General features: G+C 36.7%; 1 protein-coding gene across 4 annotated transcripts in view; it reads left to right on the top strand.

The window, feature by feature from the left end:
- ATG7 (autophagy related 7) overlaps nt 1-12,203 on the top strand; it is a 108,423-nt gene that overhangs the window by 20,285 nt on the left and 75,935 nt on the right. For all 4 annotated transcript variants that reach the window (XM_074602534.1, XM_074602536.1, XM_074602535.1 and 1 more), the window contains exons 13-17: nt 1,533-1,727; nt 6,031-6,234; nt 6,485-6,600; nt 7,348-7,423; nt 10,632-10,712. In XM_074602534.1, coding sequence (XP_074458635.1) covers nt 1,533-1,727; nt 6,031-6,234; nt 6,485-6,600; nt 7,348-7,423; nt 10,632-10,712 — 672 coding nt within the window. The remainder of the gene's footprint in view (nt 1-1,532; nt 1,728-6,030; nt 6,235-6,484; nt 6,601-7,347; nt 7,424-10,631; nt 10,713-12,203) is intronic.

Below are 12,203 nucleotides of genomic sequence, written 5' to 3' on the forward strand. Positions count from 1 at the left end.
TATGCGGTACAGGGGCTTGACGGGTCATCCATAAGTACGTTACTCGTATACAGCATAGATTAAGTTTTGTGTTCCTGCCACAGCTTTTTGGAGGAGATAGTGGAGATAAAACCTCTTCCCCTAAGTGCGCAATGTCTGTGCTGGTGATGCAGAGCCCAGACTGTCCTCGCTGGGACACAGTGGAGCTGCCCTGTTAACAGCATACGAGATCACTGTGGACTCTGCATTTTTCCCCTTGGAGGTGGAGGGGGTGGGCAGGGAGGAAGATGGAGGAAAAGAAAAGGTACATCCTTTGGTATGATTAATGTAGATATTACCCAAATTCATTTACCCGGGCTGCTCTGCGTGTCTATTTCTTTTTTATCTTCAGGGATATTTATGATGTTTAGAATGTATACTTCACCCTTCTGGTTATTTGGCTCATCTGGATTTATGAGTTGTACATGTAATTGGTCTATAGAAAAGCACGTTTCGCCAATGTTCCTTTCCTCTCTTCCCATGTAATTTTATTTTGGTTCATCTAGCTTTTAAATTTTGGCTTTTAAATTGTTAGTTCTTACAGCCCAGTGACAAGCAAGGAGGCTTTGGCAAGGCCTATGCTTCTGTAACGTATATGAAGGATCCATTATTCTCTTGTAGCAGATGGCTAGCAGATTGTGTTAACGTATTTCCAAATGAGTGAGTTAATTGTTTGCATTGTATATGCATTGTATATACTTATTTGGCTCTTTAGCCATTTTCTGCTCAATATGCCTTGCCCAAATATGGAGTTGGAAGAGACATATGTTTCTGCAATAAGAACAGGCTCTTTCAGCATCTGCACAGTGCAAGCCTCCAGACATCCAAGCACTGGAGTAACAAGTCTCAGAAGTGATTTTCTTCTATATCAACTTCACATATGGCTGGTCAAATTACATGAAAATCATTCGACACTATTGTTCTTCTCGTAAAGAATTCAAAACAAAGAAGAGTGTGTGATACTTCACATCTGTCTTACTGTAATTGAGTCAATATTCAATATCAGAAATATAAACTACATCCTGTTAACATTGCGTGTGAAGTGGCTGGAAAGATAATCCAGCTCAAAGATTTTATCTAAGTTTAACAGCATGATCATAATCATATGTAAGATCTGTCTGCTTGCTTTTGTAGTGATGTTTGTTACCGCTGGGATCAGGAGCAGGTCAGCTTTCTTCTAGTGATTTGCCAGACCTAGTAAGACCATCTGAGAGACTGGGCTTGTTAGTTCAGGCACCAAAGCACCTGTACATGGTGGGTCTGCTCTCATCACCCAAACCAGTGCCTTTGCATTGAGCTGCTCTGTGTAAATAGTGCAGCTGAGACCCTCAGAAATTTTAGCAGTGGGCCTTAGTGAACCGCGCTGATATACAGAGATGTGAAGAATAAAGTTGCCATTCTGCCAAACAGTAATTGAATTTGTACTCTATAGTTTTCTATTAAACTTTATAATAATTCTATTTAGTCACAGGGTTATCTTTTTAATATGTTGCTTTCTGTCTGTCTCCATCTAGAGTTCAGAAGGCTACAACATGAGCATCCCTATGCCAGGCCACCCAGTGAATTTTTCTGAAATAACAATGGCACAGGCTCGGAAGGATGTGGCTAAACTGGAAGAGCTTATTGATGCTCATGATGTTGTTTTCCTACTAATGGACACTAGGGAGAGTCGATGGCTTCCCGCTGTCATTGCAGCCAGCAAGAGGAAGGTATTGTACCATGCCTTGCTAATATCCTTGTCACTGTATTTCAGCTCTTGCATATCTACCAGCTATGTATACCTAAAATAACTTTACGGGAAATTGAAATATATCACCAATCTTTTGTGATTGTGCAGAAATTTTGCATTTTTTTCTGTAGCCTTCTATAGCCTGTAGCCTATACAGATTCTGTATAAGACAAAAAGACAATGTTGAAAGGAGGAAATGGAAACTTACATCACAGAATGATACAGGTAGAAAGAGATGTCTGGAGGTGATCTAGTCCAACTCCCTGTTCAAAACAGGGCCAACTTGCAGCATGTTGCTCATGGTCTTGTCTAGTCAGTATCTTTTGAGCATCTCCAAGGGTACATATTTCATAGTAATACTAAGAGAAATAATTTCATAGTAAGAGAATCATCGTAAGGAAGACTAAAGACATTGGAGTGATGATTGGCTGATAGGCGGATGTGAATTGTGAAAACTTGTCTGAAACCACATTTTCAAAATATATCTCAAAAGTGAAAAATTAGAAAAACCTCAGTTTTTTCCTAATTGCCTTACTAGAAAACATACTGAGCTGAGCCATATTGTGCTGAGCCAATGCATTCAAACTCTGCCTATGATTCCTACTCAGGTATTTCTGTATCTTAGAAGTAATATCCTCATGTTACAGGCAAAAAAAAATTGAAGGGACAGGGCTGCAGTACATGAAATTAAGATTGTGAATTCTTATATTAAAAAAAAATAATTATCTGAAGCTTTATAGATTACACTCTGTATATGAGATCAGTGAGACTGTATGCATAAATGCTTATGTAGTCAAAATGTTAAAACATCTTTTGTGGTCAGTATATAGACCTGGTCTTATGAACCAGATTGAGAAATAAAACTAACAAAGAAATATTCTAAATCACACAGGATTCTGGAAGCAGCATCTTTCTTCAAGTTGATGCAGTGTTGAAAATATGGTTTTGCTGAAGAATCCAACTAAATTATCCTGAACATTAACTTCCCTTGCTATCATGATGTAGACTTTAGTAAACAGTCTCAAGTAATGTTGGTATTTCTTAATTCATTCAAGAATTGTACAGTTTCTTATTTGCTCAGTTAAAATAGCACAAAATCAGAAAATGCAAATACTAAGCTTTTAACATGTCAGCTAAACCACAGTTCACATCTTGTGTATTGTGTGGCATAAATGTGATGATGTTCATAGCAATTTATTAAGTTGTGAACTTGACACGACAGTAAAAGAAAACATACATGTGACACAGCTCAGTCAATGTTGATATTCGATCTTTGATTTTTGTATTTCCTGACTTCTGTGATTTTTCAGCTTTGGCAACTCTAGTTTCCTAATAGTTATTTGTGATTTCTTTTGTTTGTGTTGATATTTATTTCCAAAAAAACTGGACAGTAGAAAGAAGAGAGAATGCAGATTTGTGGTATTTGCAAACTAGTTTTATCATATAAATTGCAAGTATATTCCCCTTTCTCCTGAAGTTTATGTTCATCTGAACTTAAGTAAATTTCTTCTGCACCTGATTTGCAAGCAGGTTTTTTCCAAATCAGATGTTTCTCTTGGGTTTTTTTTAAGCCAAGATCTTATGTCCTTTTTTTTTTTTCTTTTATTCTTTCCTTATTTTAAATAGATTTCTGATCCTGAGCAATAGGCTTTGTAGTTCAAATGAACTTCACTTTGCCAGTGAACTGCCAGTGAAAAGATCAGTGTGTCCCTTTAGTGTGGACTTCACTGAAGTACACCTTCAGGTGTAATTGAGTGTATGTAACTTGATAACTTAATCAGTTCCTACTTAATCCTACTGTCTTTCCTGCAGTTTGCACCTGTGGGCTTTCAGCAATGTTTTTTGTTGTTTTTGTTTTTGTTTAAAAACAGCACAGAAATGACATAGAGTAATTTTGCAAAGCTGGGTATTGCAACTGGAAAGTGCCAGCTTACTATTTTGTATGTATGATGGCTGGTAGTTGTAAGCAATAGGTGCAGTTTCATGTGCAGCCCTCTGCTGCCTGGTTCAGTCAGAATAGGGTTGTTTTAATTATCTGCAAAACCCTTCCTCCCACGTTTCTTAACCCACAGTCCTCCGCTCTATTTGCGTTACAGTATTCAAATCATACTTTGAGGACAAATTTTGTAATTTCTTTGTGACGATTCTCTGATATTCACTGGCATAGCGTATCTGACTGCATCACAGTAATTTGATTTTCATAACATCACTTTCATGTGAGGAGGTGGAATTCTTGGTCACTGAATACGCACAGCACTGAAATCTCATGGCATCCAAACTGAAGTACTCAGTGTCTGCTTTTCAGTGTACTTCATGTTGATAAACATTTAATGAGAACATCAAACGTGAATTTGCATGACAACTGCAAATCTGAAGTACTGCTGCAGTTTGGACCCCGAGGTCTCAAAACAGGCACACAGAAAATGAAGACCATAGCGAGTGATAATCCGTGTGAAGTTCTGTAAGGGGTACATGGGTAGAAATAGGAGTTGGTTTCCCCACGTAATCATTCAGTCACCTTGATGATCTTTGATCTTCTTGCAGTCCTTCCTCCCAAAACAAGTATCTTAGACAAACACAGAACTCAAATGCTAAATGCCTGCATCAGACGTTAAAACCCTGTTCCTGCTGAGCACTTGAACTTTTAAAATTTTGCTAGGTTTTTTTAAACACATGCCAAAAGATACGCTTTTCGATAGCCTCTGTATCAAAACCAGATGATTTATGTATTTTTCTAATTCAGGGTCAATCAGTTAGATTCAAATAGTTGCTGGACAGTAAACTGAAGAGAGAGAAACAGTTTATTGCGATGGGAAGTGTTAAGCAATGTTATTAATTTCTGGTAATACCAGCCATGCCATGTTACTCATATTTTGTATGAATACTATCCTCAGGTTTTACAGGTAGATGTAGTGAGAAAATGCAGTCTTCTGCAGACCTGGCTGTGCTAGCACAGATTGAACAGCATGGTTCTCCTTTAGGACTGAGGAAGGAATAAAGTACAAGGAGGTTGAAAGTGAATATCCAGAAATTGTTTCAAATACCAAGAATGATGATGAAACTCATAAGTTTACTAGTTAAGATGGCTAATTCTTGACGGCTTCCCTCAAAGTCCCTCTTTTAAATAATTCCTGTCTATAAGAATGAAAAATGACAAACTGCTGTACTAGAATTTCTGTCTAAAATATCTGCATATGAAGCAGTATAGTATCTTCCTTTATATTTTGCTGTCTAGTCGTTACCGTATGATTGGTTTTGCTTTTTCCTGTGTCTAAATCATAGCTTGTAAGTTCAGTAAAATATGCTCATTTAAGTATTGGGTTTATGATATTTAGGTCATAACGTATATAGCTTCAGATTACTCTAAGCACTTGTCACAAACTGAAGAGAACAGTGAAAATTATGACAGTGTAATTGTGTACCACAGCTGTTTGTGCTCCCCATGGGACTAAACAGATGCATATGAAGACCATAAGTAATCGTTAATTGCTTTCCTCACTGAGCAGAATTTTATTTGGATAACAGACTTGCGTTTCATTGCCCTGTCACATAGGAGCGTTTAATGAGTTATGTTTCCAACCACAGTGAACTGCAAAGACGACATAAAGGATTTCAAATGACATGAATACTTGGTATTGATAGTCACTGTTGTACTTAAATGGCACTTGGAATATTTTAGCACTTAAAGAATAGGAATATACAGAATATGCAGCAAACTCAAAAATAACGTCTGAGCTAGAACCAAAATAAGTTATTCCAATAGCAATACTAATAATTGTATGAATATTGGGCCAAATTTGGATATACAGATGTTAATTCATATCAGTGCAGAGCAGCTTCAGTAACTCTAGTGAGACATTGCATGTTAGTCGGTATGAATTTAGGTTCAGATGTAAACCGGCAGAACACATTTATGGAGTTCCTATTCCTTTTTTTTTGTCATCAAGTGTGCATAGGTTTGTGTAACAATTAGAGGGAGTAATATGTATCAAATTTCCCTGAAAGACACAGAAAAAGGAAGCGGTTTGTGGATTTCTGAAACAAACTTTAGGTTTGGTTGTTGTTTGTTTTTTTCCTAAATGCCTGACAACTGGAATTTCGCACCTATCAGAAAATCCGTTGTTTATGGCTAGGGTGATAGATATGCAGTTAATAAGTGGCTCGTCCATCTACAGCATGTGGGGTGTTTTTTTGACATTTACAGTGAATAAAGTCTTTAGGCCTTTTTTTCCTTTCCCCTTTGGCTCACTTAAAATTTGTTGTTCTCTCTTTATTGTTCACAGTTGGTCATCAATGCTGCATTGGGATTTGACACATTTGTTGTTATGAGACACGGACTAAAGAAACCAAAACAGCAAGAATCTGGTGATTCATGTTTCAGCAATGCTTCTGGTTCTTCTGATCTTTTGGGATCATCACTCTTTTCAAATATCCCTGGCTACAAACTGGGTTGCTACTTCTGCAATGATGTTGTGGCACCAGGGGATGTGAGTAGAACCTTATGCAAATGGTGATTATGTATCTCTCTTGTTGTGACTGGAATTTTTATTTCCTTTAAATGGTGTTTCGTAAAGGGTTTTGTTTTATGTTGATGTACACAGGATTAAGAAATAGCCTGTCTGTTATTCAGAAGACCAAAGAAATAATTGCACAGAACTAAAGATGTTTTGTGCAGTAGGGCAGCTACTTACTTTTGAGCTACTTTTTTCTTTCCTATAGAATTGTCTGTCTTTGTAGTCCACCAGGGATCGGACATTGGATCAGCAGTGCACGGTCAGTCGACCTGGATTAGCCATGATAGCTGGAGCACTTGCAGTGGAGTTAATGGTGTCTGTTTTACAGCATCCGGAAGGGTGAGTCATTTCTGGATTGGTGTTCAAAATGTGTTCTCTGAGAAATAAGATGTGTTTAATATAATCTTTTGGGAGAAGGAGGAGGAAGTACACATTAAGTGGGACAATTTTGTAAGGTGTAGTGTTGGCTGTAAATTAATGTAATGTATAGAGCATATCTACTATATTACTGTTATTTAACAGTGTTTGAGAGAACTGATTCATCAAACCTTAAGTTTTTATCTTGGGAATTGGGAGTTTTCTTTCTTTCTGAGTTTAAAAGTAGAAGAGTACTGAGAATATTTCAAAAGAGGAAAGTATTCCTGCTAGTGGATCTTGCCATTCCTTTGCTCAGGAGAGTGTTTGAGTGTAATGAGGGGCTATCATAACTACTTCTGTCAGACGAAGGTCTTCAAGATAAGCCAAGTAGTGCAAAATCTTAATGAAAAATTAAGTGAGTTTGATACAGAAATTACTCTGAAATTCTGTAACCTGAGATTTAGGCTTGTTTTCTGTCTTTAAAATCTGTGAAAGAAAAAGTGAGTTAGCAATTGGACATGAGTATGTTACAAGTCTCTAAGACTGGTTCTGAAAAAGGGATTTTGTATTCCCATGCTCAGTTTTAGTTACCGTGAAACAGATTTTCCAGATAGGTTCCTTTCCAGATTCTAAACTGTAAGCTGTAACAGAATGTCTTGAAGCTTGCTGGAAATTTTGACTGTTCGGTATGTTGTCTTGTTCTGATTTTCCTTCTTGGATTTTTGGCAGTGGTTACGCTGTGGCCAGCAGCAGTGATGATAGAATGAATGAACCACCTACTTCTCTTGGACTTGTTCCTCACCAGGTAAATAATTTGTGAGTAAATGCTTTTGTTTAAAAGCTGGGAACTGATATAAGGCAAGCATCACAGACTTTGCCTCCTTAACAAAAACATACTCTATGCTGATTCCATTCCCCGAAGGACTGAATTCTATGTTTGTTTAAAATAAATAAATGAAATCCATCACACAGGCCAAGGTAGTTGTGTTCCTGGCATTGTATCTGTCCTATTTGTGGACACACAATTCCCGCTACCTACTTGGAACAGACTGTGTGAATAAGGCAACCTCTGACTTTTCTATTCCCCATCAGAGCTCACAATATGAGCATCTCCTTCTGAGTTTGAAAAAAATTTCAAATCCAGCCGGCTCACAATTATTACAGTTCTCCAAAATATTCATGCATTTCTGGTGCAATAAAGCAGTCTTTATTCTTCTGCTCAACCTAAACTCTAGTTACCAATGTGTTAAAGACACCATTTTTCAAATCTGTTATATTGATACCGTCCTTCAAAAAACTGCCTGCTAATCTTACAGTCATATCCCCTGTGATACCGTCACTGGAGACTAAAAGTATTCTGTGAATCTTTCTTTATGTTGTTTTTCTGAGTGACTCCGTTTGGATGCTTCCATTGTATAAATAAATCATTTGTTTTCTAAGTGGTATTTTTAGATTCTATTGATTTTTTTTTTTTTTTTTTTGCACTAAGAATGAATCTTAGTGAAAAGATAAAGTTACTAGTATGTTTTCTTTGCAACATCCAGGTAAGCACAGGGACTAGTCTTAATTTCATTTATAACTTTATGTAGTAACCATTTTTTACACGTGGGTACACATTTTGTGCAGTGGGGTCCCCTAGGTTCTCCCTGGGTTCTCTCCGGAATTCTCTAGTCTCCCCAGTTCTCTCTGAGGAGTCTCTTTCCCATCCACCTGAAGTTTTTCTGCTTGTTCCTGTGGACACTGTCAGCTGTGGGATTGGTAGGGAACGTCCAGTTCTCCATTGACTTGTTCACATTCCCTCACTCCCAGGCTTATGTCCTCGCTGGCATTCCTAATCACCTCACCTGGAAGGTTCTCAACAGTTTCCAGGTTGGGCACTAATTGATAAGTTTGTAACTTTCACAATGACTGGGAGGTTGTTTAGTCAGAGTGCTTTATTATAACTAAGTTATACCCTTATCCTGTAGGGTTTCTGTAGTTAATACACTAATGCTGTTGTCAGCCAGGCCCAACCTCTGCCAGCTGCTGCAGTACATCTGAGGGGGGGGGTTGTCCTCCTATATCCCAATAGGAAGAGAAAGCTAAATCTTGTTCATTTGATGATCCAGATTCTCCCTTCTGATTTACCTTTGGAAAAGTTTTTGCTTTCTTAATTGAAAAATGAATGTCCTAGTTTCCAGATAGTTTTCTGTAATTACCTTAATGTTTCCTGTGATTGTATGGGATGATAATATGAAAGAGATTTTACTTATGCTGGATCAGTTTGTTTTTAGAAATAACTTCAGTAATTCTGATGGTTGAATCTTTGTGAGTCTTACAAATATGCAAGGACTTTGTTTCAAAATGGTGACTGTGCTCCAGACCTCTGGAAAACACATCTGTAATTTGAACTTTCCCTTAACATCTAAACAGGGAGAGTGAAGAAGTTTGGGTTTTTTCCCCAACAAAAAGCTAGAAATATTACATTATGTGGTAATATTTTTTTTTAGAATATTTCCCAGTAAACTTTAGTAAGTTTACTGTTTCTGCTGGAAAAATAATGACGTCACAGTACATGTTTTTCCCGATGATGTTAACTGTCCAGTCAGTCCTGTCTGACTCGTTTTATACCCGCTATGGTTTTACTTGTGGTGGTGTTCTGTGTTGTGCTATGCTTTGAGATATGATCCATATCAAATACGGATTTTAATTGGAAAACTTCTCATTGAATTATGACTTCTGTCAACCCTATATCTTTTTTCATGTTTACATTTAGTGAATGTGTCATTTACATTTAGTATCATGAACATCTTCTATTTTAGACATTTCTCCTAACACAAATATAACCTTAATAAGTATAAAATGAAAATAGACATTTTTTTTCAAATATTGTGACATCTAATCCTTTTACAAACTGGTGGTTTCTCTTAGCAGTCACCCATCTTATCAACTCAATCAGTGCAATATTTTCTCCAGGTGTCTAGAATTAACGATTACTTTCAGGTGCGGGTTTTTGTGGTGTTCTTTGTTCATTCGGAATGCAGCGGTCCTCTATTGAGAAGGTATTCTTTTGTGGATAGTAAATGTTGCACGTTCATAGTCTTAGTCTGTCATAAATGAACTGAATTTATTTCCAGGAAGTATCTCGGAATTCCTAGGGTAACAGAAATACAAAGCAATGTGGTATCAGAAAGACTTGATTTAGTGTTTCCTTTCGTTTCCTGGGTGTGGGTTTTGTTTAAAAATGACTGTATTTTTGTGTTCTAATGTTATGTATGGCTTGGTGTTTCTGCAAAAATACCTTAGTGTTAACACTGTTTAAGTTGCTATTGGCTTCCAAGGTTTATGCCATTTCAACTGCATTAAATTTGTGGAGTCTATATTGGAACTATTTTCTGTAATAGAATTAATTAAGGCATTATTATTTGTATTGCAGAGCTGCTTAAGTTCTGTTCTTAGTGCTGTCTCTGCATTGTAGTGGACCTGTAAAAGCCCAGAGTAAAAAGAAGATCAGTACTCCAAAGAGTTCATAGTCTAAACGATCAAACCCTGTGCCAAGGTGTTTTCAGTGCTATCTCTGTTTCTAGAAAAAATGGTCTGGAATTTTAAAATTCTGTTATCAGTAATGTCATATTAACAATGTAATTTAGGAATGCACAACAGCTAAGTTTTCAGATTATATATTACTGAGATGGGAAAAAAAATAATGTGTTTAACTGGTTATACCATGACTTTTTATTTCTGATCAAACTTTGCAATCAGAAAAGTCAAACTCCAGGTGGTGCTGTGCCACTATTTATATTTACATAGTGTTGCATTGAGATAGTTGTGCTGTTATTTGTAGATAGAAAAGCAGTAATATAGAGAGTGTAAATTGACTACCGGTGTTCTTGGGGGTCACTGTGTTAGAACAGTATTACCCTATTTATAGCCACTTAATCTTTTTATTGAATGTATGTGTCCAGTTCACGTGGGATTTTAGAAACATTTTTTTGTAATTATAAAATACTATTGTAAATTTTTTCATCTTCTAGATCCGTGGATTTTTATCAAGATTTGATAATGTTCTTCCAGTCAGCCTGGCATTTGATAAGTGCACAGCCTGTTCAACCAAAGTAAGTCCGAGTTTGTCTGTGCTTTATTTATATGTACAGAATGGTCTTGCACTAGCTCAGTCTCGGGGTGCTGAGGACTGCTTTGTATTTGACATTTTCTCTTAATTCCTTAGGACTTGGAACCTGTGTTCTCACTTCAACTAAAGCCCTTTTGCCCTCACACTGTTCTTTTTTAGCTGTTTTCCAAATTTCTTTGGCATCACTTATTAGTGTGCTATGTCCACATAGATGTTCTAGTCATAGCTGAAGAAACCAAGCAAAGATTAGGGCCAAGACATTTCTGAAAAGTTTATCACGTAAATATCAACAATATCTTTTAGCTTTGTAGGAAGGAATAAAATTGGTATTATTTTTAGCTGTTTAAGAAATTATTTCTGATGTTCAATAAGTAAGCTTCTTGAATTCAGTATCGTTACAAATATGCAAAGTCGTCTAAATTTCTGCTTTATGATACAAACCAAGCATATAAAGAACACTTATGCAAAAAAAAAAAAACTTCCATAACATTTCTTTATTGACCAAACTGTTTCATTTCGATGCTAGTGTTGACAGTCCTGAGTCACCTCATGGATTTACAGCTGTTGCTAGGATCTGGGCTGTGCCTTGCCAGAGCACTAGGGCAGCCCACTAATGTCTCTGTGTGAGGCCTCCTCTTCAGTCTTGGACTGTTTTCCTGTACTGTGGCCTTGAAAAGTTTTTTCTGGCAAGTTTTCTATGGCCATGTAGTGCAAGTGCAAGAAGTTTTGACTGGGATATCTCAAGATGCAGATTCAGAGGTTTTGACTCATGATTTGGCCTGCTTGGGAGTGCCATTAATTTAGTTCACTTTTTTACGTACCTTGAGACTTACTGCAAGAAGTTCTTTCTGTTCTTTTCACTGCACTTGTCCTCCTTCTTTCAAACAGCTATCAAAAACTCTTGAGGCAGTATCATTTTTGTTAAGGCCTTGCACAATGTCACCTTCTGCAATATTCTTGTTATTTCTCTAGGCTGTCTGGGTACATTTGAGAAGTTTTGAAGGACTGTTAATGTCCATTTTCTCCTCAAAAGTTGAAGCACTGAACTTAAAACTGCTGTTATTTTTAGAAACACATATTGACCCTCTTGAATAGCTGAAAACTCAGCAGTAGCTAAAAGTGATTATTTTCTCATCTTTTCCAGAAGTATGCTTTGCAGAAATTCTACATGTGTTACTTAAAGTAAAATAAATAAAAAAAAGGAAAAACTTTATGATGGTGGAGCGTGAGAAGTTAAACTGCTAGAATAAGCTTTCTTCCTTTTTTTTTTTTCCTTTTTATCTCCAATCCAGGATGTATTGATACATAAAAACAATAATAATGTACATCGATGTAGATAAATTAAATGCAGGTATAATTTTTTTTTTGTTAGCAAATCATTTCCTCTTGGAGGTCATTTTAAGAGAGCCCTGTTTTACATAAACAGACTTGATGATTTAATAAAAACTGACTTGGATTTTAGCAGCTGTGCTAT

This window comes from Larus michahellis, chromosome 10 (assembly GCF_964199755.1).
Source record: "Larus michahellis chromosome 10, bLarMic1.1, whole genome shotgun sequence".
Taxonomy (NCBI): domain Eukaryota; kingdom Metazoa; phylum Chordata; class Aves; order Charadriiformes; family Laridae; genus Larus; species Larus michahellis.